The sequence below is a fragment of the Colletotrichum lupini genome, chromosome 3 (genome assembly GCF_023278565.1).
Source record: "Colletotrichum lupini chromosome 3, complete sequence".
Taxonomy (NCBI): domain Eukaryota; kingdom Fungi; phylum Ascomycota; class Sordariomycetes; order Glomerellales; family Glomerellaceae; genus Colletotrichum; species Colletotrichum lupini.
In genome coordinates this window covers 2807964-2834889 of record NC_064676.1, presented here as the reverse complement: position 1 = coordinate 2834889, position 26926 = coordinate 2807964, and the positions used below count along the sequence as shown (strand labels likewise).

Sequence of the window (26926 nt, the reverse complement as noted above, 5' to 3'; positions counted from 1 at the left end):
ACATCTACTAACAAAGTGACGCAAAAAATATGGTCTGAGCTTTCGTCTGGCTAAAGCAATCCGCCGGTACTACCAATTCAAGAAAACACAAGAGGGAGGAGGAATCCCTTATGCGGAGGCACCGCTGATGAAGAACCACTTGTCGATGGAGGCGTCGATCTTGGCGGCGGGGAGCTCCTCGTGAGCGGGCAGAGGGGGAAGCTGGCCGGCGCTGATGAGAGCGGGGGACTGCTGGACGGTGGTGTTGCCGCTAAAGACATGATTGTCAGTAAAGGGTATCCAGACAAAACGTGGCTTGCTGTGCCAAGGTATTGCGTGATAAAAAACTTACGTGGAGACGCTGCCGGCCTGGGTCTTGCCGGTGATGAGTCTCTCCCAAGCCTCGGCGCACTCACGGACGACGTCCATGGCGTAGCTGTGGCATTTGGTTAGCTTAAGGACAATAGGTAAGTATATCAATTGTTCAAGACGAACCTCTTGTTCTTGCACTCGCCGGTGAAGGCGAACTGGTTCTCGGGCTTTCCGTCGGGGATCTTGTAGATGCGGAACCACTCGTTGGTGGCACGGAGAAGGCCGGGCAGGTGGCGCTCGACGTCCTCGACGTCGTTGAGCTTGGGGGCGAGCGGGTCGTTCACGTCGATAACGATGACCTTCCAGTCGGTCTCCTCCTCGTCGAGCAGGGCCATGACACCGAGGACCTTGACCTGCTTGACCTGGCCGGTGTAGCCGACAAGCTCACCGATCTCGCAGACATCGAGCGGGTCGTTGTCACCCTTGGCCTTGGTCTCGGGGTGGATGGCGTTGGGGTCCTCCCAGGTCTGGAGCACAGCGTTAGATATTGTTTTTCTCGACCACAAGCTGTTATCTTTTCAGGGGCCTTTTTTCTTTCGTACCTGGGGGAAGGCACCGTAGTTCCAGAGGTAGCCCTTGTGGGGGAAGCAGTTGCGGACGTAGCGAAGCTTGCCCTTCTTGATGTCCTGCTTGATGGGGTTGAGGAGCTCCTCCTTGGAGATCTGCGGGTGGAATTGTCGGTCAGCGTCACATGCCCGTTTTCGTTCGTGTTCGTGTCACAATGCTCATGGCAGAGCAACAGTAGCGATCACGGCACAATAGAGAAGGGGACACGAATGCTTACCTCGAGCTTGGCGTTGGTCCAGCGGGGGATCTCAACAACCATGTTCAGGATGGTCTGCTCCTGGTTGGCGTACAGAGGAATGTCGTGGAAGGGGGAGACGGGGACGCCATCCTTCTCGATGTAGACACGGTGCTCGAGGGTGTTGGGAGCACCAACCTTGCGGAGGGAGTAAGGGGAAGCCATTGCGGGCGATTGGTGATGGAAACTTGGGTCAGAGTCCTTTGAGATGGTAGAGAAGTGACGGGCAATCTGCGCGGTGCGTTGGGAGGGAATTTTGGATTTAATACCGGGGGCACCAGCAGTTTGTGACGGGCGAGGAGGGGTGCCGTTGGCGGATGATGCAAGGAGGGATGGAGGGGGAGGGGTAGGAGACCCGGACGTTAGCTTGGTGTGTGCCGCCAGGGTTGCAGAGTGATTGGCCCGGGACGGGGCCTGTATCGGGGGTCGACGAGTGAGTGTGGAAACGGGGCTGGGTCGGGCGGAAGGCACGCGAAAACTGAGTGCGCGGCGGCCAGTACCAGTACAGGCGGTGGAAGGCAGAGGCAGTGCGGATACGGGGGTGAATGAGCTGACAGAGCTGACAGTTGTCTTGCGAAGGGACGGGAGCTGCAGCTTAATGCCTCGTAGCAGCGGCATGTGTAGGTAGTGTAGTATACAAAGTGACCTTGGGGCCGGGCCGGAGGGAAATCGGTCAAAGGAGAGTAGAAGAAAGGGTGATCAAAGGGGAATTCGGCGTGTGGCGTTTAGAGTTATATCACACAACAGAGGACTCTTCAGCAATTGCGGTAAGACTATTTCGGTCTCATCCGAGGTTCAATGGCAAAAAGAGGTGAGTGTTGCGCAAGACGCTAAGAGTTGTAGCCGTGGCTGGATTGCTGCCGTTCGAACAGGATGGATGCTGGATGGGTCTTTGAGGTACTCGCGGCTATCGGGGCTGCAGAGGCTAGGCAAAAGGCAATTGCTTCTGGCCAGGACGGGGCAAGGAAGAAACCGGGAGAATCGTTCAGTCTGCTTCTGTCGCGACAGCAACCTGCCGACAACGCAACGCAGCCTTCAGAAAATTCTTCACTAGCCTCACCGTGGCTGGAGCTTGCTGATGTACCCCTGCAACTTTGCCCCTCAGTTACCCCTCCATAGTGTCGAGGTCTCTACCAGATGTCTCTTAAGTCTCAACCCAAGGCGATGCCATTAATTGTTCAGGTACATGACATGGTCGAGGCTCTCAAGCAGTGCCTATTTGAGTTTATTGTGATGTCAACCTCCCAAGGTGCCTATGTCTTTTGTGTGCGCTACCCATACAAAAGGCTCGAATGTCTTCCTACCAGAGTGCACCAACTTGTGCTCATATAGCTGATATTGGTTGAGTTTTCTTCTAGAACACAATCTTTGAAAGGCTTAACTGTAAGAGGGAATTTGTTCATGATTAAGTGGGAAGGTTGTTGCCTCGGTTTTGTAAGTGAGACGGTCAAAAACCCCAGCAACAAATTATAATGAGAACTTCGGTAGAACACTACTGCACTGGTATTTGGGGAAACCCCCAAAGCAAAACAACTTCTCTAATCCAGTATCCAAACATCGAGTTATCAAAGTGGCTTACTGGATGCAACGATTTCAAGTCGCGGGCGGCACTTGACATATAAAAGCAGTGCCCATCTCGCATCCAATTCGGCTAAGCGACGCCAAGCTGAATAGTCAAGAGCACTGCCAGCAGTCAAGTACTTTTCTCAAGTAACTCAAGCAGACGCACATAAAACAGCCAATGACCCACAATCAGATTAAATAGTGATCAGGGACATTTGATATTTGATGGCAGATTTTCGGTAGAAAGATGGAATTCGTGGCATCTCAAAAACTTTTGGTCGGTAGTTTCCTCGATTGGTGATCCTCATTGCTTGTTCACTCGCACGCCACACCCCGATACTTGCTTATCGATAAGATACCGTGACACTTTTCTCCGTAATGCACTCTAGCCCGTCAGGGCATCGCCGAAGGAGTCAACCATCGGATTGCGCCGACCATTCCCATTTCTTTTGTACAAGACCATGTAGCTTGACTTTCCCCTCTGGCCATGTCCCTTCGCACGCTGCTCAAGACAATGGGTTCAGAAATCAAGAAAGTCCCGATTCCTCGCCGGGGTGTGGACTATAGGGGCAAGCTTGTTCTTGCGCCCATGGTCCGCTCTGGCGAACTTCCCTCTCGCCTCTTGGCCTTACACTATGGCGCAGACCTAGTCTGGGGTAAGTCGCAAGTATGGGGAACATTGAAGAATCGCACTGACAGGTTCAACAGGCCCTGAGACAGTCGACAAAGCCATGATCGGCACGACGCGCACAGTGAACCCAGTTACCAACACGATAGACTTCACCAAGATCCCCTCGTTCGGCCACAAGAACCCTCCAAAGCACATGCCCGAGGCGATGATCTTCAGCACACACCCGGAGAAGGAGGCTGGAAAGCTCATCTTCCAGATTGGGACGGCAGACCCAGACTTGGCAGTACAGGCGGCTAGGCTCGTGGCGGGTGATGTCGCCGGCATCGACGTGAACGCAGGTTGCCCGAAGCCGTTCAGCATTAGCGGTGGAATGGGCGCGGCTCTTCTAAAGACTCCGGACAAGCTTGTCGCAATCTTGGAGGCCCTGGTTGCGAACATTATGCCAGAATTCGAGATTGGCATCAGTGTCAAGATTCGCCTCTTGGACACACCCGAACAGACCGAAGCCCTTGTGCGCAAGCTTTGCGCCACGGGCATCACTGGCCTCACGATCCACTGCCGCACGACACCTATGCGTCCTAGAGAGCGTGCCATCCGCGAGCAGCTTCGTATGGTCGCGGAGGTATGCCACGAGGCGGGCGTTGCTTGCATCATGAACGGCGACGTCGAGAGCCGAGACCAAGCAGTCGACCTGATCAAGGAGTTTGGAGTCGATGGCGCGATGATTGCCACTGCAGCTGAGGCGAACTCGAGCTGCTTCAGGACGGAAGCAGACGGAGGCCTGGCGTCCTGGGAGGAAGTGGCGGCAACATACGTCAAGTACGCGCTCGAGGTCGACAACAAGTATGGCAACACGAAATACCTGCTCTGTCAGATTGTCCCGGGCAAGAGCGCGACATATCAAAAGATGAATCAGTGCAAGAGCTATACCCAAATTTGCCGCGCACTCGGGCTCGAGGATCTCATCGAGCTTGCTCAGCAGACTGATCTGAACAAAGGCGTCGACCCGGAAAAGGGGCCTGGCAAGGGTGGAAAGAAGCCCAATTCAACCGCCATGGCGGCCGGCGGCAAGATGGTCGAGAGCCGGGCTGCGCAGGCCCCTCGAAACAAGTCTCAAAGGGGTGTCGGCGCGCCCAAGGAAACACAGCCAACGCAGCCGGCTCCTGCTACCTTACAAACTTGAGATACATCACATAGCACTTCTCAACCGGGTTCATTTACATAGATAGGAGTTTGGGGCCATCGGTAAAAAAAGCATAGCGGCATCCTGGGTCCTTCATTGACAGGCCAGGTTAATGGAATTGAGGGATATAGAACCCAAATACGACTTTTATACACATAATATTGGATAATGCCCACTCACCATGATTTGCTTCGCTCTGAAGACAAGCATCGAGCTGATGAAATGTTTCAATTACAAAAGGAACCGATGGCAGCGATTCTGTTCGCTTCTATGGTACAGTTCCACGCTTCCTTTATTTGCCCTTCTTCACCCAGTCCTCGACGGTTTCCCGGGCATCCGTGACCTTCTCATCAACATATCGTACACCAATCTCACTGTGGAGCCTCGCCATCCTCCAGCTGTTCTCGATGCTCTCGCGAAGCTTGAGGTGACCCTGCGCAATAACGGGGAAACGCTGCTCGTACTTCCAGGTGAGGTTGGAGACGTTGCCCATGGTGATGGGCAGGACGGTCCAGCCGGCAGTGATACCAAAGGCCAGGGGCGCCGTGGCGCGCAGGATGATGCTGCGGTTGCGGGTGACGATGCTGCCGGCCATGGCGGCGACTAGGACGTAAATGGCGCCGGGCATCAGCTTCTCGCCGCTCTCGCGGGGCGGGGCGAGGGATGCGATCGTGCCCGTGAAGGACTGCTCGAGGTTGAAGGCCTTGTCCATCGTCCGGTTGACGGCATCCTCGGCACCTACGGCGTACTGGTACAGGGCGAGGCGCGCCTTGCCGATCTGGACGGCGAGACGGTCGGTAGGGGTAGGTCCTCGCGACTTGGGTTCTTCGGCCTGGGGAGGCTGCTCGGCCTTGGGGATCGGAGGAGGGAGAGTGCCACTCGTCGCGGAGAGCTCCAGGTCGTCGTAGATGGGCTTCTTGGACTGCATGATTGTCAGCTATGCTACTATCTAGGTGCTGCGAGTCGAATGCGGACGTACGTGGCTGCTCTCGGGAGCTTCAGCGTAGGCAGTTCGGGGTGCCAGGGCGAATCCTCCCAGCATAACCGTCGCTGCTAACGGCGCGGCGCGCTATGGATCTCATATTAGTCGTTACTTCGATTACTAGTTGATTGGCAAGAGAAATTTACCCGTTGTAGCAACACTCTAGCAGCCATGGTCCGCTCAATTGGTCGATTGAGGGAATTGGGTCTTGGTCTCGCGAGAATTATTTGGATGTCACGGAATGATGCTTGTGCTTGCAAGCACCTAACGCCAGGCCCACTGGACGCTGGTGCGGCTATTTCCGGAGCTCGGGAATTCGATTATGCACTGGCCTGAGATGACTGGCAGCACTGCACACCCTTGCACAAAAAATTACTCCCGCCGTCAGTCCGGATACCATCCCGGCTACGGCCTATCGATTGGTTTATCTCATTCCCATTAATTCTCCCTATCCAGAAGCATTCCCATGGTCACGGCCCTTGGTCGCATTTACAACCACCCTCCTTTTTTCTGGCTACATGTTTTACTAGAATTTTCGTCTCGACTCGTAGTTATGGTCGCGCCATCGACGGATTCTTCATAATGATCAAATCTTCAACCCGCGGCCTCTGGGTCTGCACCCAATGCGTTCGGCAAGCTTCCCGAGGCCAACAGCGCCGGTGGATAGCCGCAGTGTCCGGCGCCGCTCACTCGAGCATCACGGCCGACCACTCACTTCCGGGAAGGAATACCGACGATGCGATCCTGCGCGAACTCTTCGACTCCCCCGACCGAGTGTCCAAGGCCTTCAAGGCGGCCGGCCCCAGTGTTGGTCTCTTCAAGAATCGATATCTCACTAGCCCGAATGGCTTCTACGTATTTGCCCGCAAGAGCTTGGACAAGGCGCAGAAGATTGTCCACCGAGTCCTCCATGCGTCGAGTGTGTCCGAATACCAGGCCGTCGTCAAGGACCTTGACCGTCTTAGCGACCTTCTCTGCCGAGTACTCGATCTATCCGACTTTGTCAGAATGACACACCCAGACCCCAGATTCCAGCAAGCAGCAGCCGGAGCCTGGTCGCTGGTCTATCAGTATATGAACCAGCTGAACACCATGACCGGACTGAGTGACCAATTGGTCAAGGCTATGGAGCAGCCCGAAGTGGTCGCGGCATGGTCAGAGGAGGAGAGGACGGTCGCAGAGATTCTCAAGCTGGATTTCACCAAGTCGGCTGTCGACTTGCCGCAGCAGGAGCGGGATCGCTTCGTGGACCTCTCGCAGCAGATAAGTGAGGTTGGATCCATGTTCGTCTCAGACATGCAGCCTGCGAAGCGGGAGGTTGTGCTTCCCTCATCGAGCTTCTACGGCTTATACCCCGGGATCGCTCGAGCGCTCACAATGAGGGGCAAGTTGCGCCTCCCCACCACCGGCCCTGAAGCTCAGGCCGCGCTCCGCAGCGTCAAGGACGAGGGGACGCGGAAGGAGGTGTACACCGCCATGCGTACCGCTTCGAAGCAGACAGTCGGTCTGCTCGAGACGATGCTCAAGCTTCGTTCTGAGCTGGCGGACCTGGCGGGGTTCTCGAGCTACGCCCACCTTTCCCTGAAAGACAGAATGATGGCAAAGTCTCCCGGCGCTGTGATGCAGTTTCTTCACGCGCTGCAAAAGTACAATACCCCTATTGTTCGCGAGGAAATGTCGGACCTCCTGAAGTTGAAGCAGACCCGACTAGACAGCACTGCTACTCAAGTCCATCCGTGGGACAAGGATTTCCTAATGGACGGCGTGCGGTCCGAGATGAGTCTGCCAGTCCGTCATCCCGATCACCTCCCGTCCTTTTTCTCCATCGGCACCGTCATGCAGGGCATGTCGAGACTGTTCACTCGTCTCTACGGTATTCAGTTCAGACCAAAGGAGTCGCAGCCCGGTGAGACTTGGCACGAGGATGTGCGACGCCTGGATGTTGTGACGGACACGGGCGATCTCATTGCTGTCCTGTACTGCGACCTGTTCTACAGAGAGGACAAGTCGCCCAACCCTGCTCATTTCACAGTGCGCTGTTCCCGAGCCATCGCCCCCTACGAAGTCGAAGAGGCTGCGGAAGACATCCACAACGCCACCTCCGATATGCCCAAGTTTGAGAGACCTGAGCAAGCCGCAAACGACGGCATGGAGAGCTTGCAGCAGGATGGCGTCCTGATGCAGCTGCCCACCATTGCCTTGGTCTGCGATTTCCCCAAGCACGATGCGAAGAGCTCCGCCCCGGCGCTCCTGTCGTACTACCAGGTCGAGACCTTGTTCCACGAAATGGGCCACGCCATCCACTCCATCCTCGCTCGCACCAAGCTTCAGAACGTGTCCGGCACGAGATGTGCCACCGACTTTGCCGAGCTCCCATCCACGCTGATGGAGCACTTCGCCGCAGACCCATCCGTGCTAGGACTCTTCGCCCGTCACTGGAAGACGGACGAGCCCCTGCCGTACCAGATGGTCGCCGAGCGGATCCGCCTGGCGAAGCGCTTCGAGGGCATCGACACGGAGAATCAGATCCTCCTCTCCCTGCTCGATCAGTCGTACCACAGCCCCGAGGTCGCCGGTCCGTCCTTTAACTCCACGCGCGTCTACCACGGCCTGCAGAAGCAGTTCTCCCAGGGCGGCGCCGACCCCGCCGGCACGTGCTGGCAGGGCTTCTTCGGCCACCTGCACGGCTACGGCAGCACCTACTACAGCTACGTCTTTGACCGCGTCCTCGCCGAGCGGGTCTGGCGCGTCGTCTTCTCCGCCGGCGCCGACGGCAAGGCGCTCAGCCGGGAGAACGGCGAGCGGCTCAAGGAGAACCTCTTAAAGTGGGGAGGCAGCCGGGACCCGTGGCAGTGTCTGGCGGATACCTTGCAGGACGACCGTCTTGCCAAGGGCGATGACAAGGCCATGGCTTTGGTGGGTAGCTGGGGCATCAAGGATGACCATGCGTGAGGGACGTATACCAGCCAGTGTATTATATATGTAAGAAGGTCTGCATCGTACGAGACTAGAGTTGTATAAGAGTAGACATGTATCAATGACTAGATCGCACTGATACGCTCATCTTGTATTAACGCCGTGATAACACTCATTCTGTTCCTAGAGGCTCGTACCTGACAGCCAGCTCTGCTTACGTGGAAAGATATAAACAGCGCCGACCGTCCCTGCCTTACCAAGCCTTCATCCGATGAATTTTCCCACCCCCCAATACACAGAGAATACACACAGGAAGAAGCCTATATACCTCCCCTCAAGTCCATTCTCGCCACCAGCAACAGCAGGCGCCCCTCTAGGTCGGGGGGTCAGGACAAACTGGCTGGGTGGTGGAGTGGTTCAAGGCCAACAATCAAATTACGCCCACAGCCTACTCGACGACAGGCTCACGAGTTCCCGAGTTCGAATCCCAGTATGAGCACCAAGAGATGTAGCCCCCAATTCAGCACCGGGGGGGTGAACTCTTTTTGACTGTTGTTATATCTAGTAGATATCGGCATGGCTATTCGTCTAATATTCCCATGTCTCCAACACCATTCTCACGACGCCCGCCCCCACCCCCCTTCATGAACCCGCGTCATGAACAGAACCTATCACAGACACCTCTTCTGGCAAACATCAACAATACAAGCAGAACACTACAACACCCATCGATTAGCGGTGCGTGGTTTCCAGCAAATGAACTAAAACAAAAGTCAATAACAACGAGAGTAACTCACGTATTTATCACCATTCGCTTCCTTGTACCAGCAATATCCGGACCCCTTCGCTCTGCAGCAGTCGCACTCGACTCTTCTGGGCAGCAAACCACCGCCGACATTGTTAGGCGAGGAGGATTGGTCGAGAGAGCGGGCTTCTCGGACTTCTGCGGTGTCTAGGGCTGCCGCGGCGGCGGAGGAGAGGAGGAGGGGGAGGATGGTGAAGACGGAGAACTGCGTGGTGGGCGATGTGGTGCCATCTGGTGAAGTTGTAAGTGAGTCTGCTGTGTGTAGTTACACGGGTAGAGGCAGGGTGAGAGGATTGGGTGATGCTTTGAACGAGTTGGCGTATGGAGCTGGAGTAAAGTAGTTTGATTTGCTGCGATCATGGCCCAATTTATACATGATAACCTCGATTGTTACGTGGTTGGTACAAGTAGGTACGGTAGGTGCGTAAAAAGGAGCAAAGTCCCGTAAACGATACTCTAGCCTTTGAGTTGGCTTTTGAGTTGAGCCTAGTCATATTACACGCCGTAACCTTCTGACTCTACAAATCATTGCAATGTCTACAATCTCATTTCTCTGTGTCCTCGCCAAGAGTTCTGATACTTTATGGTTCTCGTAAAAACCCCCGTACAGCTAAACGGCCAATTCGCCGTGGTGAGCGTTTGGGGCACCAGTCGATCTTTCAAGGCTGTGAATCGTCTCGTTATTTTGGGTATTGGGTTATTTCTTTAGGACCCCCAAAAAGTCAAATATAGTTTAGTCAAAGCTACAGACAACTTTGAGACTCAACCGCCCTACGCCAACAATAGACAGACCCCTTTACCATCATCCTCATTTGATTTTCCCCCTTTCGTACCTTTTCATATGATGATATTGGATCGTTGTAGAGTCTCAAGAGCTCCAGCAGTGGTTTATAAATAGGTCGCACATTTCACTGTGGACGGCGTCACCGAGGGGCTGCTGCTCATCTAACACGGGCCATTGGGCAATCTTCAGAAAAAAGCGTTGAAACCTTCCGGCCCATTTCCCCTGTACATCAGCTGTTCTTTAATGTCAATGTGTACCTCAACGTCCACTCCTGGTTTAGCTTAGTAGTTGGTTCTGCTGAGGGCTACTCATAAACTAGAGCCCATGTATCAGAGTAGAAGTGTTACGTTATATCTACTGGAGAACCAACATACAATCGCATCCTCGCAATTGGCAAGTAAATGGTCAACTTCAAAATCTTCATCATCGTTGTATTCAGGGAAATCGTCTCTGTGCCCAGGCGTAGCAGAGAAAATAAACAGCGGGCTGACTCTCCCACTGCTCCGCCACTAAACCTCCAGCGAGGCCTGAGAAAGGAATCCTGGATTTTTCCGCAGGCCAATGAGGTGACCTACAAGCTACCCAATACCTCCAAGTCAAAGAGCAGAAGCACATGTTGCGCACCTCACTCAACAAGGTGACGTCGGAAACCCCAAACCCCGCAGGTCCTTGAACTCCGGGGCCTCCTCCGAAGGCCAGCGGCCAACAGCCCTCCGAAAAGCCGGTCGTGACGAGGGCTCCGGTCATCATCCCACCGGAGCCGACTCACCGCAGTGGAGTCACCCGGACCACGGACGTCGTCGGCATAGCAGACTTACCCAGCCGGACAGCTGCGCTGACCCCCGTCAGTCCATCCCCAGCATATCACCTCAAAAGTCCTCCACAACAAACGTCTACCTCCACGACCCCACAGAAACGAAACAAACCAGATAGGGCAAAACCACAAGACACCAACGGAAAACGAGGTCGTACAGGCAGGCATCTAAGCAGCGGGGGAAACCCCAAGCCGATGCCTACCAGCCAGCAGACGACATGCGGAACAAGGTAGGAAGACGTTCATGAAGCGAACTCCCTCTAGCGCACAATATCCAGGTACATTACAGCTTGGGCGTATGGCATGGCGTGGGAGGCCTAGATCCCCATCACATCAGACGATAACCTCACGCCAGCCCTATCGGAATCGAATCATGCTCACGTCCCGGAACGTCGCAGCACCCTCATTGATGACCAACGGCATGCCGCTGGGCGGTGACGGTCCCCATCCCTCCCTAGACCTGTGCCGTACAAGCTACTCACTCCTCCCTTCTAGCGCATGCAGGCTCCGAGCAGTGCAGCGGCAGACCGACCGGTTCCTTCGGAGGGAACAAGATCCCGGATGCTTACTGCTTAGGTTTGGGACTTGGTAAGGGACGAGAGAGAGCTGCCAGGGTGGGTACATGGGGAAATAGAAGATGACAGCTCGCATGAACCCTCCCAAACGTGGTGTCATGTTCTCACGATCATTGCCCTAGCTCACTGCATGCGTGGGCTCGTGGAGCTAAATTTAACCGGGGGAGTTGACCCAAAGCAGGGGATCTGCAATGAAATATTCCATCTATTGACATGTGTCTGCCTCATGTGGTAAATCTCATCCCTGAAAAGCTCAGCTATGGTGGAAAAAAACAAAATTGAGATCCAAGTACCCCTGCTTTGCAACAGAGCGTACTTAGCGACTATCCCCTTTAGCTCCTGAAAATGCCGTGATAACAACCGTACCGCGCCGCCACACTCCCCAACACCTGCCGGATAAGTTGGAAGAGAGAAAGTGATGATTTCGTGTCTGCGTCTTTCCTTGCATGCCTGGTGTCTCTCAGGCTGTGGATTGTGTGTTCGCGTTTGTCGTGTGAAGTGGGATTTGTATGATACAAATATGCCCGAGTAAAAATGTCCCTGAATCGGACTCAAAATTAAGGGAATCTGTCTAAACTGCCATGGGGGTTGCGGTAGGGGTAGGCGATGCGCCGCCAGGCAATTGGAGGAAGCCGCCGTAGTATTCGTCTAGCCAGCGGGCAGCCTCCTCGCCGGCGTCGTCCATGCTGGAATCCCATCGGCCAACGGAACCCACATAGCCGTCAGGTCGTACGTTGACAATGGAAACCTCACCGGGACCGAGGCTACCAAGCCACTTGTTCGTGCAAAGCTGGCCACGCGTGTCCTGTTCTGGAATGTCGTCCAGGTAGAAGGTCCAGCGGCTGTCCTGCAGCAGGGCAGGCAGGTCCGAGATCTCCACATCATCTTTGGGCATTGTAGCTGTGGCTAGTGTTAGTAATTAAACTGAATTTCTGGTGAACAAGACTCACTAATCAAGGCAAATGTGAAGAGATGGCTGACGGCCGTGTATCTCTCGGGCCGGTAGTAGATGTCTTCAGACGATGGCAGTCTGGGCTGCGCAGCGTAAGAAGCACTAGCCGAGGCTGAGAGCTTGCTGATGAAAGAGTTTGCCGAGGCGATGGATTGGCAGAAAGTCTCCAGGAAAGGGCTCGACGCCTGGATATCCCACATCAAAAGGTAAATGCGGAACTGTCCGAGCATCGGGATGTCGAGCTGAATATCCACAGGATTTGAGTCGATGTATCTAGTGACCTTGGCCGGGGGAAGCAAGCAGCCAGGTCTGGCATCTCCCATAATGAGGCCTTGAGAGTCGGGCCTGTTCAGGGGGCTCTCAGAGTACTCAGCGCCGATGCCAGAAATGAAACGGACATTCGTCTTGAAGTTTTCTGACAGTGCTACCGCGTCACCTCCCGCAATCTGATTGGCGTGCTCGTAGTCGAAGTTGACCAGGTCAACAGCGATCTTTCTCCGCTCTTCTTCGTAACTCTCGAGCAGGCATTGCTTCGCGAGTCCTCGAATGCTCAGGTTGAGCTTCCACGCAATGTTCCACGAGTCATGCATAGAGGTGTTCATGCCCTGAGCAGACTTAGGGGAGTGCGTGTGACTGGCATCACCAGCGAGGAACGCCCTCAGATGGGGGTCGGTGAACCGACTGGCCACTCTCTGACCAATCTGGTAACGTCCGAACCACTCAATATACTTCCAGTCGACCTCGAAAGGCGCCATGATCTTCTTCGCTCGAGCCATGACGAATTCCTGGCCAAGCTCTCGCTTGTCGGCCTTGGGGTTCGCCTTCAGCTCAATGTAGAAACGGGTCATATTCCTCTCTCTCGGGATAATTAGAATAGAGCCGTATTCCTGAGAGTATACTAGCGTCTTAGACCAAATGTCTGGGAAATCGGTGATGAGTTCGCCATCGAGAACACCCCAGATTGCTGGTTGCGAAAGGCCAATAGCCCGTGCATCAGGAATGCTCTTTCGTACTTTGGAGTGGGCACCGTCACCTTTTTCGGGTCAGTATATGTCTTTCCCAGCGCAGCGGTTTTGTAGTAGTTCACTCACATCCAACCAAGTACTGTGTCAGGATTGTCCGCCGGTCTTGGGTTACGTTTGTGCGACAGTTAACCTGTAGGGGCCCCGCCTTGTTTTCCGGAACGCTGTAGGACTCGAATGCGGTATTCCTCCGTACCTCGACCCCGCGCTTCTTCAAGTCGTCGATGAAGAGGCCTTCAACCATACCCTGGTGAACGAGCAAAATGTAGGGATCGAGGACGTCGATGACGGGAGGGTAGTGTACCTCGCGGCCCAGTCTGTGCAGCGGCTCGTCGGCAGTGCTTCGCCAGAAGGAAATATCGTAGACACGAACACCGCGGAGGAGCAGAGGGTCGGCGAGGCGCATTTGACGGAAAGTCTCGATCGTCTTGGGCTGCAGTCCGTCTGCTCTGTTTCGGGTATTAGCTTACAGAGGCATGGTAGGTATGTGTGTATGGATTGTCTACCTTCCAACAGGCGTCTGGTCAGCTCTGTCGTCAATAAGCTCGACCTTAATTCCAAAGCGCCCGAGATTGGCAGCCAGCATCAAACCAGCGGGGCCAGCACCAACCACGCACACCTGGGCCTCTATAGGAGGCTCAGGCAAGCTGCGCAGGAGGGTGAGTGTGTCTACAGTGGGATCGATAGCATGGAGACGGCCAGCGGCGGTGCCGGCCAGCCCGTTCGTCGGGGCAGTCTGTCCGTTTTGGTCCTCCATTGAGCCGTCCGAGTTAAGTACACCAGGTGCCATAGTCGAGAGGCGTGTTGTGATGTCACAGTCTCACAGGACTACCGAATCGAGGTAATTGGTCGTCGGTATGTGATACTGGGTGGTTTGCAAAGTAAGTGACTAGCTAGCTAGCTATGGCAGAGGACCAATCGCCAACGAGGTCGAACGAAGACTATTGGAGAGGTAGGTGTAGGTGTTCAGGCTGGCTTGCCGCGCTCGCACGGCTTGCGGTTGAAGACTTTCGAACGTGGGGTCAAGGATGTAATGCGCGGGCTTGAGATACACCACACTGGCGCTCAAAGGCACAGACTGAAGCAGGCGTGGAGCTCGAAGCGAAGCGATGAGGGAAACGGGATATTTTCGTACGGGCTCCAGCCGTCAAGAGGTTTAGTGTGGTGTCTCTTCGTCCGAGGGGTCTTTGTCTTGTGTGCGACGTAAGGGAAAATTGTTGGGTCCCAGGAGGTGGTATTCGAGATATAATAATAATATGAGATACGGCAGGGTCGCTCAATATGCAGCCAGACCAGGGCGGATTAGAGACCAAGGACCAGAATAGTGGGTGTGTGGTGAGGTGGGTTTGCAAGTTGCAGCGAACTAGCAGCAAGACCAATGACGGATGTTGCTGGACCAGGGCTGCAGCAGCAGACGGGACAAGCACACACGGGGAACGGGGTGAGAGAGCGCAGAGAGGGCAGACAAGACGGTGAGAAAATCAGAGAAGGGAAAGAAGGGAAGAGAGGAAAAAACAACCGACGAGTCCCTACAAGACCGAGAGAGTGGGAAGAGAAAAAAAAAAAAAGAGGGGAGGGGCCTGCAGACTGATAGCTGGGTGGTTCGACAGAATTGGAGATTGCTTCGCGGATGCTTCAAACGATTTCAGAAAGTGGCATGATGAGCTTTTGGAGAGCGGCAGGAATCGAGTGAGAATCAGACCACCACGGATTATTTACCCATGCCTGCCATACTTTCAGCCTCTTCCCATTGGCCGACCCCCATCCGGAAGGGACAGCAGGGTCCAGCTGGTTGGGCGCTAGTCCCGTTTCGGTGTGCTCCAGAACGTGGCAGGTGCGTTCAGTGCTCCTTCCTCTACCTACGAATACCACTACCTAGGCCTGGCGTGCCTGCTTCACACCTTCCAGAATCCACGGGTTCGACCTCTGAAGGCTGACGGATGACTGCGTTCACGCCATGGCGGGGGCAAGCCGCGACCGTTTATGAGGCCACTTTTTGACTTTAGCCTCGTTTCCAGCAACACCTGCCCGGCGTTTTTAGCATCACCACTTCATAGGTACGCAGTAGTTCACTTTCACTTCACTTCTCTTCCCACCTCAAGCTCCCACCCAACCCAACTCAGACCCTCTCCTTCTACACTATGACTACTGCCATGCAAGATATGGATATGGATACGTCGCTGCTCACAAATCATTCAACCTCATCCGGCCTAAGGAGTACCGTCCCATATCTTTCGATGGAGTCTTCAGTCGGATTCCAGTCTCGACCCCTCCGCTGAGGTCCGCCTATGCACCTTGGCAGCTTGTCCTCTCGGCGCCCAAGTGGGTTCTCTCGATAGAGTTGCAACCTTTGGATACCTTAAGCTGCGCTGTATAGAGTACATACATGAACGACACCATCACGAGCCAATTACTCCGGATTTTGCAGACGTCGACATCTGTCATACTGACTCTCATATCTACCCATCCTAAGGTATTATCACTGCACCACCAACAGACTGCGGAAACATTCCAATGTCAACGTTGGACCATCCTCGTCCGGGATTAGCTCCGCTAGCGGGTACCAAGCACGGAGGTTGGAAACGTGGAAACCCCCGATGCCGGGCATGGCATTATCTTCTACTCCCGTCGGCCCCTTCCCCATGTTACGCCAATGCTCATCTCTGACATGGCGAGGTGCGAACGGATACATCATACACACAGCCTAGTGTAGCAGCGCAGCCAGCATCCGACATGTCACTGTCACTGTCCCTGACGGAGCCCTATTCGTTTCTTTTTTCAACTTCTGTCACCGGCTTTCTGCAACTTCCAGAGACCCCCTACTTTCCATGTCCCTTCCAACAAGTTCTAAGCAGAACCCTGAGGCCCAGTTCCCTCCCACACCACTGCAGTAGTCTTCACAACATCATGGCAGAATCCTACGAGACTTCATGTCTACGATGACTTTCCTTTGCATAACATGCGCGGCACAGCTACGCTCTCGTATGGCAATGGCATGGTATGGCGTGGCTCCGGCCTATACCTTCTGCTCTATCAACTGCCGTATCCAACGTGCCTCATCCTCATAGCTTTTTCTCGCCCAACTATCAACCAACCCGGCCGGCCTTAACACAACACCACGCGGCTGCTCTCCAGATTTTCCGATCTGACCCCACTCGCCAATGCCATGAACAGCAGACCCCGAGGGTACCGCCAACTTGGTCGTCCCCAGGTTTCTTTCTGGAAAGTCTTAGTCACTAGCACCGTCTTTGGTTCCTCGGGGCTAAGACGGCACGTTGAGGGCTTTTTGACTAGACTGGCTAGTTCCATTGCCTCTTTACCCTGCTTGACCTGGCTCTCCTCCTTCTGATCGGCGAGGCCCCGCGCAAAAGGCCTGCCTGCAGACCGGAGCCGACCGTCGATTGCTTGACCCCTAGTCACGGATTGAATGCGTCTGCTTCCAAAATATCCGGATCAAACATGAGAGACAGCTCGCCTATCGGTGCAGCTATCCCAACGCTATGGCTCGATTGATAACAACGTCCCCTACGTCTCAATGTGAACATTCTGGTTGGCTGTGAGAACGGCAAGTTTTGCCGTCTCATCATGCGGTTTGCGCGGGGACAATCGGCAAAAGGCACCAGGGAGTCTTCCCCTGCGTCACAGCTCCCACTCTCCCTGCGGCAAGTGACTTCTGGGGAATGCGAGTATCAAACACAAGCATATCGTGCGACTTGGCACATGTGTTCGAGCTAGACAAGTGGTCTTCGCTCGAGCTACGGCAAATGAAGAAGCCTTCGTTCTACTCTTGAGATGCGTAGTAGAAAGGTGCCCCTAAATGATCATACCATATGATGATGCTGGTCATACACTCTTGCTTCGGAGTGATAGTATCTTTCTTCACAGTGCTCGGACATCACCTAACCTCTTCCCTATTTGTGATAACTTTCACATGGTATTCTCTCTGATACTGCTGAGGAATGCCGTCGCACGCATTCTTGCAATATCCTGGCAACATATGCTCAGTAGCCTCAGTCTCGCGTTCGCTTGGTATATTGTCCTTCTTCCTTCCATGTGACTTCCTTGAGGACGATATACGTCCTTAAAGGCAGAAGTTGGTGATATGGAATGACACAGTCTGAGCAGAAGCCTTGGGACAAGATCCTGGATAGTTTCAGAGTTCAAAATTGCCGCGACGGGCGTAATGATGCCAATTCGTGTTGATCTTGGTACACTCTAACATCACCCAGCACTTGTTCACCCATCGCTTTGAGCTGCGGTGCGGTATCTCCTCAATGAATTATAATTATAGAATTACAGACGCGGTGATCAGAGTCACCTAAACACTATACACGCGGACAAGCTTGCGTCTTCAAAAAGTCGACCCGAACCTCCTTCTCCCCTCCCAAAACAAGATCGAAGCTGGTGCTCCAGCCGCTCGTCGCAAGCTGCACCTGGGCTTGGAAGAGCGCATACCCGCTATCCTCCTCGCCCGTCGCCGCGAGCTCGACGCTCTCGACGTCGAGCCTCCTGTGGATCGCCTCGGAACGCCGCACGAGACGCACAATGTCCATCGTCACGGCATCTCCCGCGCGCTCCTTCAACACCGCGGCCGTGACGGTGAATGTGCGCTCGTTGTTCACGCTCGTCCGGTTGACGCAAGAGGAGGCTGCCTGGTAGAGCAGCGCGTCGTCTAGCGGGAACCCGCTGCCGTCGTTCTTGTACACGGATGTGGCGTTGCTCGAGGGCGTCGTCAGGTGGACAAGGAAGCTGCTTATACCGCTCGCTGCGCTGATGGCCGTCTCGAACTGGTACCAGGCGAACGTCTCGCCCCAGAGCCCATGCGTGGCGCCGCCTTCGTCGAGCGTCGCGGGGACAACAACGGAACCCTCGCCCCCTCGATCTGCGAAGCTCAGATGGACGGCCAAATCGCCAGTGTCCCGACCCGTCCCTTGCGTCGTCCTCACGCGCACCCAGCCGCTGAACGCAAGGCTCCCGTTGCCGCTCAGCGCCAGCGTGACGTAGGGCTTGATATCGACGGGCTCCACGGGCTCCGTCAACTGCACCGTCGCGGGCACGGTATCAATCATGCGCGTAAAGACGTCGGCGCACGCCGTCCTGAACCCGTTCTTGGTACAACCCAGGTCCCTGATCGTCTTGTTCCCGTCCGACGAGAAGATGTGCTTGTCCGAGTTGAGCGTCTCGTTGCGCCCGACGACCAACGGGTTCGACGTGTTGCCCCGCACGTACTCGGTCGCGATCCGGTTATCAAAGTCGTCAAACGTGCTATCAAACTTGGTCACGGTGTCCGGGCTCGGGTCGAGGCCCGTGATGTGCGGGTTATTCCGGCTGTGCACGCCGCCGAGGGTATGCCCGCACGCCACGAGCGAAATCATCTCGCTCTGGCTGAAGCCGGCTTTCGCAAACGTCGCCAGCGTCGTGTCGAGCGGCGTCTGCGGCTCCGGTACGCCCGCGGGCCCGGCGGTGCTGGCGTCGACGCGCCCCGCGCGGAAGGGCATCTTTGCGCCACCGCAGCCCGCGTTGGCGACGACGACGCTCATGGCGAGCAGGTCGGCGGCGGAGGCGCGGATCGAGTAGAGGTTGCTGAAGAAGTTGAAGGTGTTGTTGAAGGCCGCGCCGCCGTTCTCGGCGCGGCCGACCTCGAACCAGATGGAGCCGTCTAGGCCGCCTGTCCCCGCGGCGGCGTCGGTGGTGGCTACGTCGTGGAAGGCGGTGCGGATCCACTCGGCGGCGAACTGGCGGCCGGCGATGTTGCCGCCAAAGGAGCAAGGGGTCACGCCTGGAAGTCATCCGTGTGTGTTAACTAGATGGAACGCTGAGGGAAGGGGAGCGAAGGAGGGGGGCGGACGAGAGAGGCGGGACTGGAGGCGTAGATCACGAACCTTCGACGAAACCCCTGCTGCGGTATCCCGTCTGTAATGAGAGGATATCCTCAATCTCGTCGTACTTGGAAGGCCAGACATATGCGGCTCCCACGCTGTGCGACAACGCGGCGATGCCGCTGATGACGGCGACGACAAGTCCGTCCCTTCTCATTGTCAGAGCTGGTCTGAAATTATACCTCCAACGAGCGTGTGATCAAAAGTAAAAGAAAATTGATCAAAACGAGAGAGAACGCTGGCAGACATCCCAGGAGATAAACCCACGTCGCACGCGCGAAGATTAGGTGCCGGGTATTCCTTTATAAATCCCCATCATCGCATTGGACCCGACCCTTTTTGGCACTTCATTTTGCCCCGGGGGGTTTTTATTGACTCCATTACGTGGAAGAGGGTCAATTGGTCTTTTTGTTTTTTCCCCACTCGAGTAACTTTCTAAAGAGAGCGAGAGCTCCAGTATCGCCAAGACGTCAAAGGAAAACGGATCTGGCTTGCATCGGGTCCCTGGCCCGATGGAGCATCTCTGCCCGAAACTCGTGGGTTCTTGTTGGCGGCAACAAAACCTCTGCAGTGTGAAGATGCTGCTGCTTCATAGCCGCAGGTTCGAGAAAAAAGAAAAAACCCTCGCAGCTGAAAAGGTGTGGATAAACGTCAAATAACTATAAACTAGTTCTCTAGACTCGGCCGAGTCGGTCCTAGTTCACATCATTCATGAAATGGAGGCAATTCTGCCCCAGACCAAGAGGAAGGGAATTCCCTTGAAAATCAGGAAACCCGAGCGGGATGCGAGCGTGGGAGGCTAACGTACTCCGTAGACCCGCGCGGAATGGCCGACAAAGCTGGATTATCAGATGTAAAAAAAGTTATCTGATCGACCAGGGGGGGCGGTCTGTAATATTAAAGTACCCGCTGCCGTTGTGGGGGGAGAAGGGGGGAGAAGGGGACTCGGCGGCGACTCGAGGGATTTGAGGAACCAACATAAACGTGTGATCCGGCTTAGCTTCTTGGTTTAAAATCTGTTTGGACAATATTCATCTCTCCTTCTTCCTTCTTTGACGGGAAAGTGGTTGGTGTTAAAGGTAGGAGTTCTTTTCTCCTCATCGGCATGATGATGTGAATCTTGCGTTCGAGGAAGAATGATTCCCGTCTCAAGTCACATGTCTTCTACCGGATTATCTGTTGTCAGTCATGATACGACGCAACTTTGCCATATTACCCACGCAAGACTACAACAACTCTCATCATTATATCCCGCTCGTCACAGGCCCCCTGGTCTAGAGAAGGTAGTGTAACAGCATTTCAATACAAGTACTAAAGCACCCATCTCTACCTCCTCTTGTCAATCAGCTTCCCCTCAAACCAAGCCGCAAACTTGACAGCATTGGCATCCAAATACCTCTGCGCAAAGTCAGCCACGCACACCACGCCAGGCATGAAAAAGCACGTCGCCAACAGCACCCCAAACGTAAACTGCCCGCTCGTCTCCGCCCCCGTCAGCCCCGTGAAGAAGCGCACGAGGTGCCACCCGTACAGCCACAGCAGCGAGCCGTGGACGAGGTACAGCGCGTACGAGATGCGGCCAAAGTACTGAATCACCCGGTTCGTGAAGAGCGGCTGCAGGAACGGAGACCGGTCGACCGACAAGACGAGCCAGGCGGACGCGAGCGGGATCCAGAGGTACTCGCCCTCGCCGTAGCGCTCTGGCGTGATGGCGACGAGCGTCTTATAGCCCGGCGAGAGACCGGCCGTGCCGGTGCCCTTTGGGTACGAGAGGAGCCAGAGCGCGCCGAGGAAGGAGAGGGTGCCGAGCATCTTTTTGGTTACGCTGTAGGTTGGTGACGATGTGAGGGAGAAGCTCAGCCGGGCAAAGCGGCCACGTGGTCCCGGGGTTGCTGCTGCTGCCACGTACGGCAGGGTGTTATTGCCGATGGCAGGCTGCCAGTAGAAGTGCAGGTTGGCGCAGAGGAGCCCTGCGAGGAAGAGGAAGTACTGCCAGTAGTTGAAGTAGAGGGTGTACGCCACGAGGAAGAGGTTCATGCCGAGCCTAACCCGGGTGCGTAACCTCGAAAAGGCGACGTGAGCGAGGAAGATGACCAGAGAACAGTCAAACTCGATCGGGATCGTCCAGAGCGTAGGCTCGTACGGGTACCCCTCTCCCCTCCGCAAGTTCCTCCCGAACGGGTCCGACAGCCCGATGAGGTTCATCGCCCAGTCCCACAGCTGGTCGTAAGCACGATCGAACCGCGGCGGCCGCAGCGCCGGCACGGCCACGCCCGACGTCGGGATCTCGAACCATCCGAAATACGAAATCCACGCAATCACAAACGTCGTCATCGCGGGCGGCAGAAACAGGCGAATGTGCCGCCGAAAGGCCGACGAGGCGGCCGCGGTCGCGAACTCGGCCGTCTTGTGCTGGCCGAGGAGCTTCAGGGGCTTGTAGCTCAGCGCGAACCCGGAGATGACGAAGAAGACGCAGACGGACCAGAAGCCGGAGATGACGAGGCGTATGATGGGCAGCTGGATGAACATGGGGTCGTCGTCGCTCATGAAGCCGCGATGGATGTTCATGTTGGCTGTGACGAGGGACCAGTGGTGGCAGACGACGAAGAAGGCGGCTACACCACGGAGACCATCTGCGGTTGGGGCGGGTCTCTTGTTAGCTCTTGTCCTTTGAGACTGGAAGGCGAATTCAAGCAGAACTTACCGAGCCATGCTGTAGGATGAAGCGGCTTCTGGACGGCATTCGGATCCGAGGCCTTGAGGAAGCTTGGAATCAAGGCACGGAAGATGTTTCTGGGGTATCGGAGCCACACAGGCAGCTGCCGTGCTCGAGGATGTGTCCGAGGAACAACGACACCAAAATCATCGTCGTGATCCACCAGCGGGATCTCCTCCTCTGCTTCATAGGCCTCCTTGCTCGGGGTGTCGAGGTCCAATGGGCCGATCCCCTCGCTGTCGTATGAGTTTGGCAAGTGCCTCAAGTGGCACTCGGCCTGTGATGCCATGGCGTCAGTCCCAATATTTCCAGGCATGGCTTATGTCGTCCTCAGTCCTGCCAAGAATGTGAAGCCTCCGCGGGATTGTTCTCCTCGTGGATCGACAGGAGAAGAGAGAGAGAAAGGGGAGCGGAAAACCGATACCAGCATGCCGCACAAGCATGCGCGGACCGGCACCAGGTATTAAACCATACCGAAAGGCCGGTGATTCATCGTGCCGCCATCTCTTCCCCGTTCCCAAGCCCTCAACGTTGTTTTCTGAATACCGATCTGAAAACGATCAGCCGGGCAAGGCTAGCGGGTTCCGCCAAGATCGTCGCCGTCTAGGGCGAATCCGACGTCAATGAGGTCGTTCGTGAGGACGCATTGCGGATAGGATCGAAAGCCACGGCGTGGGAAGTGAGACAATTCGGCCAAGAAACTCGCTCCTCGTGCCGGGAATTATGCGCAGACGTCTCGGATATTGGCTTGGCTTTGGTGTCACCCGAGAGGCGGCGTAAGCTCCGTTTGCATCCATTCCGATGTATTTCGTCAACATAGAATGGCGCGGCTGACGACTACTTACTTGTGCATGAGAAGAAGACATACATCAGCGTATCTCCTTCGTGCAATGTTGACTTATTCCATCGTGCGCGGCTCGGACCTCGACGAACACAAGCATTCCACGTCCACTTGCTCCCCGTCGCATTCATTGCCTCATGTTACACAAAACCAACTCTTTGTGATGGTAATTGGTAAAAGGCATTCATGTCAATGGTTTAAAAATGCAAAAATGATAACTGTGAGATTCGAACTCACGCCTCTTGCGAGACCAGAATACTCATCCGTTGAACGAATGAAGCTTAGTAAGCTTGAGTCTGGCGCCTTAGACCGCTCGGCCAAGTTACCTTGTTGAACTTTGCGGTCAGTTAATGCTACATCAAGGGCGCGCAACATTACACCCCGCTTTCGCCAATGCTGCCCGCCTCGATGTCAACTCCAAACACACCAGACTTACAAAGATAACACATAATCAGCGTGGATTTCACCAAGATATCACGATGCTATTTTGTTTGTCAGTTCGCCCTGAGTCGCACGCTAGAAGCCAGTTGACGAATGACGCATTCGAATTTATGAAAAGGGTGTTTGCGATTCATTCTGACCGTCCGTCTGGTCCTCATATCACGTCTGCTTCCCTCCATGTCAGGAGATGCCACCGCGGCGAACTGTCTCTCCACTCGGTTGTACTTACGATATTTTCTGAACTTAACGTGCGCTCTGGGGAGGAGATTGCGCCTGTGCGTAATTGCTCTTTGGTAGTGTATTCCATATGAGCGAACCAAGAGACCGATTAAGTAGACTGCCACCCAATCGTATATCTCATCCTTGCGCAACGTCTCCGATGGCCCATTCCTTCCATAAGCTCGATCTCAATTCTGAGACTTCGTTAATCATGTCCCCGGCTGTAGAGTGAATAGCCAACTCATTGAGGAATGAAGATAGGGGCCTCGGTACTTCAAATGCCAACCCCCCGGAAGAGCGCCGAATGGACTGGCATGAAGAGATAGTCACAGAAGCAGTAATATACTCCAATTTCCTTGCCAATTGAACCTTTTGTCTATTTTCTTCATAGAAAGCCACCCATTTTTTTTTACTTCCAAAGCCCAAGAGCGAGAACTTTCTCTCCATCAACTCCCCAAATCGACCTGGCTTTAACAAACGCCGTTGCCTGCCCTTTCTCTCCTCCAGAAGATCCGGCCGGAGCCGCAGCAGAAACCGCACACTTTGGCACATTGAGATACACCAAATACGGTTGATCTCCTCCTTCACCAGCATCTCCAACAGACTCCCGATACGCCCTCCTCATCCACTCTTCCACCTCATCAAAGGACTTCGGCGCACGTGTAGCAGGGCCATTGACAGCAAGCCACGCGATGGTAGAATGTACCAACGTCCCTGACACAACGACGTGGCAAACACGTCTGTAGAAAGGAACATCAGCCGAAGGCGCCTGGTCCGCTGACCGGTACTCGACAGACGACGAGGGCGCCTTTGCAAGGCCGAGGTGGGCGTGCCACTCGACGCCGGCCTGGCGAGGCAGCTCCTCGACCTCGACGGAGAAGAAAGGCGGAACGGGGCCTTCGGCCTCTCCATCGTCTCCGTCAGCCGTCACAACAGCCGACCAATCCGGGAGCTTCTGCGCCGCCGCGGCATCCTCGCCGAGAGACATATACGCCGGGTTAAACTTGCGATCCCACAGATCGGGTCCGCCACTTCCATCGCCGTCTCCGTCCTCGTCCTCGTCGCGCTTGTGAACGGCGCTCCACGCGGCCGCGGCAAGTTGGCCTTGCCGTCTCATGTCTGCCTCCTCTGGTGTGCGCGGGAAATATGCTACCGCGCTGGTCCAGAGCTGCACTTTCATCTCGGTGGCGATGCGCCAGAGGTGCTGCAGAGATAGAGTGATTTGCATCTCCAGGTTGCCCTCCTTTTCCGTGGGCAAGATCATGCTGGCCGGGACGAGCGGAATTTGGCCCGCAATCGTTACTGCTCTGATACCGTCGTGTGCCGTATCTTGACCGCCGCTCCTCAGGGGTACATCGATAGCCTGGCTATAGGGGCCGATGTTGGCTGGCGCCCAGTACGATCTCGACTGCACATGAAGTCCATTCCGTTCACGAGGCTCCAGCGCAGGCTTTATTGTCAGATGAACGTTGATGGCACTTCCGGCCTGTAGTTCGCCACAAGAAATCGTTACTCTGGACGGAGGATTAGGGTGCTGGAAGAGTTTACTGTAGATCTTGTTGATGGCTGGAAAATCCGACATGGACTGCAAGACGATGATGGTATTGGTGATGGCCGTCGTCGGCAGCGGCGGAGTGTGGTCAGCAAGAAGCTTCTGAATCTGCTGTACTATCTCCTCGGTCTGCTGCTCGACAGAGGAGCCCTGGCCCGATACCGCTTGAGCAGCAAAGGACCAGTGGATATCGTCCGAAGGAGTTCTCGGCAGAACCGGTGTTTTGCCATTACTTTGCGTGAAGCCATCAACGGATGATGATGAGTCCGTTATCGACACCTGGCTATCCCGAGCCGCGGGCAATGACTCCAGGACAGACTGAAACCGGGGATCCAAGGCATTGGGAACCCGGGGCGGAGAGCAGCTTTCTCCCGTGCCCGCGTCAATGGTTTGCTTTTCTCGGACACTCGCCCCCTGAAAGCTCAACCACGACGTCCCGCCGCCCTCCCTCACGGTCCGTCTGCCGAACTCCGGCACCTCGATGGCCTTTTTGAACAGCCCAGGCGGGCCGTCCAACACGAGCGTCTCGAACTCGCCCCCCTCGCCAATGACGGCGCCCTCGGCGGCGCCAAAGCGTCTGAGAGCACGCTTCACGCGCGACGCGCCCGCGATGCTGCTCACCTTCTCCCACAAGAAATCGTCATCAAGCCCCGCGCTCGCGACCTTGATGATCCTCGCGTCGAGACCGGCGGCCGCCATGTCGTGGAGCAGCTGGGCGTCCTCGACGGCGCCCGGAACCACCGGGGGCAGCACGGGATACTTCCACAGGTACGCCAGCGGCGTGAGGCCCAGGCGCAGCGCGACGGATTCCACGCGCGTCCGCTGGTACGTGGACAGGATGGCTCCCGCACAGAGAGCGTTGGCCTCTGGATGGTTCGCCATGACGGTACGGAGGAGGGGCACCATGCTTTCCGTCTCATCCGCGTCGACTTCTGGGCCCGCGTCGCCGTCGCCATCACCGCCAGCACCACCCGACGGCACGGCATGGGAGTCGTAGTCTCTGCCCTCATACTTGGCACCGCCGTAGATGGGCTGGCGATAGAGCGGCAAGCCGGTGGCGTCTGCGTATAGGGGTATGACCTGGTGGCCGACGGTCTGGTACATGAAACTATTCAGGTCGGCTTCATCGTCGGCCCCTTTACCAGCCTCCTCCACCACGGGCTTCTCTTCCTTTCCCGTAGACTGATCTGACAGCTGAACATCCTTTACGTGATCCCTCGTGGGCTTGTAAATGATGGTTGCTGGGGCCGAGCGCGTGGCGTCGGAGCCGGCGCTGACGGAGGCGGAGGGGAAGAGATTAGCGAGTGCCACGAGTCGGTGCCCGTTCCTCTGGCAGTGCAAGGCGGAGAAGAAACTGTCCTTGCCGCCCGAGACCAGGGCGATGACATTGAGCTGTTCGGATGACATGGCGGGCAGGCAGACTTCAGCCTGGCGTCCGACGTTATGCAGGCGGACGGTAGGACTGGGGGGACTCGGGTGAGTACGTCTGTCCGTGTGTCTTTACGGATATGTGTGTGCCTTGTGCCCGTGATCCGTGCTGTGCAGCGTGTAATTTCTGTGCAGGCCCTCGCGTTGGCGTATGCGTCCGGGCGTAAAGTGTGGAAAGCCTTTGTGCACAGAGTCAATGGTCCGAGATTGATGGGCTTGTCTGGGTCTCCGCGCACCACGGAGGTATGGCGGGATGGGGACTGACAGATTCGTCTAGACCTCAAGGGGACCCTTGAATGACTAGGAGCTCCGTCTTCGGGACGTCGCGGCGTCGCGAGGCCGGGACTGCGAATGGAGGTTGATGAGTGTTGAAGTCGTTTGAGCCTTTGACGTGGTACAAGACGGAGTCAGTGAGGAACCCGGTACGACGTTTGGATTTCTGACCATGGAGGGGAAGGAGGGGAACGTTC

At 55.5% G+C, this 26926-nt stretch overlaps 9 protein-coding genes and 1 non-coding gene across 10 annotated transcripts; 3 read left to right on the top strand and 7 right to left on the bottom strand.

Moving 5' to 3' along the window:
- Positions 1–108: 108 nt before the first annotated feature.
- CLUP02_05611 (inorganic pyrophosphatase) lies at positions 109–1771 on the bottom strand (the record flags this gene model as incomplete). Its single annotated transcript, XM_049284617.1, has 5 exons — positions 109–250; positions 332–415; positions 475–818; positions 894–1013; positions 1136–1771. 5 exons carry the CDS (start codon positions 1769–1771, stop codon positions 109–111), a joined length of 1326 nt encoding a protein of 441 aa, XP_049141760.1.
- Positions 1772–2026: 255 nt separating this feature from the next.
- Positions 2027–2775, top strand: CLUP02_05610 (uncharacterized protein; the record flags this gene model as incomplete). Its single annotated transcript, XM_049284616.1, has 4 exons — positions 2027–2233; positions 2273–2419; positions 2486–2536; positions 2614–2775. 4 exons carry the CDS (start codon positions 2027–2029, stop codon positions 2773–2775), a joined length of 567 nt encoding a protein of 188 aa, XP_049141759.1.
- A 428-nt stretch (positions 2776–3203) lies between these two features.
- CLUP02_05609 (dihydrouridine synthase) lies at positions 3204–4530 on the top strand (the record flags this gene model as incomplete). The annotated part of the gene is made up of 2 exons (XM_049284615.1): positions 3204–3372; positions 3425–4530. 2 exons carry the CDS (start codon positions 3204–3206, stop codon positions 4528–4530), a joined length of 1275 nt encoding a protein of 424 aa, XP_049141758.1.
- Positions 4531–4822: 292 nt separating this feature from the next.
- On the bottom strand, positions 4823–5685 carry CLUP02_05608 (uncharacterized protein; the record flags this gene model as incomplete). Its single annotated transcript, XM_049284614.1, has 3 exons — positions 4823–5452; positions 5510–5599; positions 5659–5685. 3 exons carry the CDS (start codon positions 5683–5685, stop codon positions 4823–4825), a joined length of 747 nt encoding a protein of 248 aa, XP_049141757.1.
- A 409-nt stretch (positions 5686–6094) lies between these two features.
- Positions 6095–8464, top strand: CLUP02_05607 (peptidase family M3; the record flags this gene model as incomplete). The annotated part of the gene is made up of 1 exon (XM_049284613.1): positions 6095–8464. The coding sequence occupies one exon, from the start codon at positions 6095–6097 to the stop codon at positions 8462–8464; it is 2370 nt and encodes a 789-aa protein (XP_049141756.1).
- A 635-nt stretch (positions 8465–9099) lies between these two features.
- CLUP02_05606 (uncharacterized protein) lies at positions 9100–9432 on the bottom strand (the record flags this gene model as incomplete). Its single annotated transcript, XM_049284612.1, has 2 exons — positions 9100–9144; positions 9226–9432. Coding segments are annotated over 2 exons (252 nt in total), but the record flags the coding sequence as incomplete, so codon positions are not given.
- A 2545-nt stretch (positions 9433–11977) lies between these two features.
- On the bottom strand, positions 11978–14170 carry CLUP02_05605 (FAD binding domain-containing protein; the record flags this gene model as incomplete). The annotated part of the gene is made up of 4 exons (XM_049284611.1): positions 11978–12306; positions 12357–13391; positions 13450–13829; positions 13887–14170. The coding sequence occupies 4 exons, from the start codon at positions 14168–14170 to the stop codon at positions 11978–11980; spliced, it is 2028 nt and encodes a 675-aa protein (XP_049141754.1).
- A 2793-nt stretch (positions 14171–16963) lies between these two features.
- Positions 16964–22264, bottom strand: CLUP02_05604 (WSC domain-containing protein; the record flags this gene model as incomplete). Its single annotated transcript, XM_049284610.1, has 13 exons — positions 16964–17135; positions 17208–17257; positions 17312–17426; positions 17495–17595; positions 17712–19159; positions 19263–19408; positions 19729–19824; positions 20068–20098; positions 20166–20214; positions 20286–20423; positions 20522–20528; positions 20590–21892; positions 21964–22264. The coding sequence occupies 13 exons, from the start codon at positions 22262–22264 to the stop codon at positions 16964–16966; spliced, it is 3957 nt and encodes a 1318-aa protein (XP_049141753.1).
- A 764-nt stretch (positions 22265–23028) lies between these two features.
- Positions 23029–23143, bottom strand: CLUP02_tRNA081. Its single transcript has one exon. It is a non-coding gene; the product is annotated as a tRNA-Leu (tRNA).
- Positions 23144–23885: 742 nt separating this feature from the next.
- CLUP02_05603 (uncharacterized protein) lies at positions 23886–26435 on the bottom strand (the record flags this gene model as incomplete). The annotated part of the gene is made up of 1 exon (XM_049284609.1): positions 23886–26435. The coding sequence occupies one exon, from the start codon at positions 26433–26435 to the stop codon at positions 23886–23888; it is 2550 nt and encodes an 849-aa protein (XP_049141752.1).
- Positions 26436–26926: the final 491 nt, after the last annotated feature.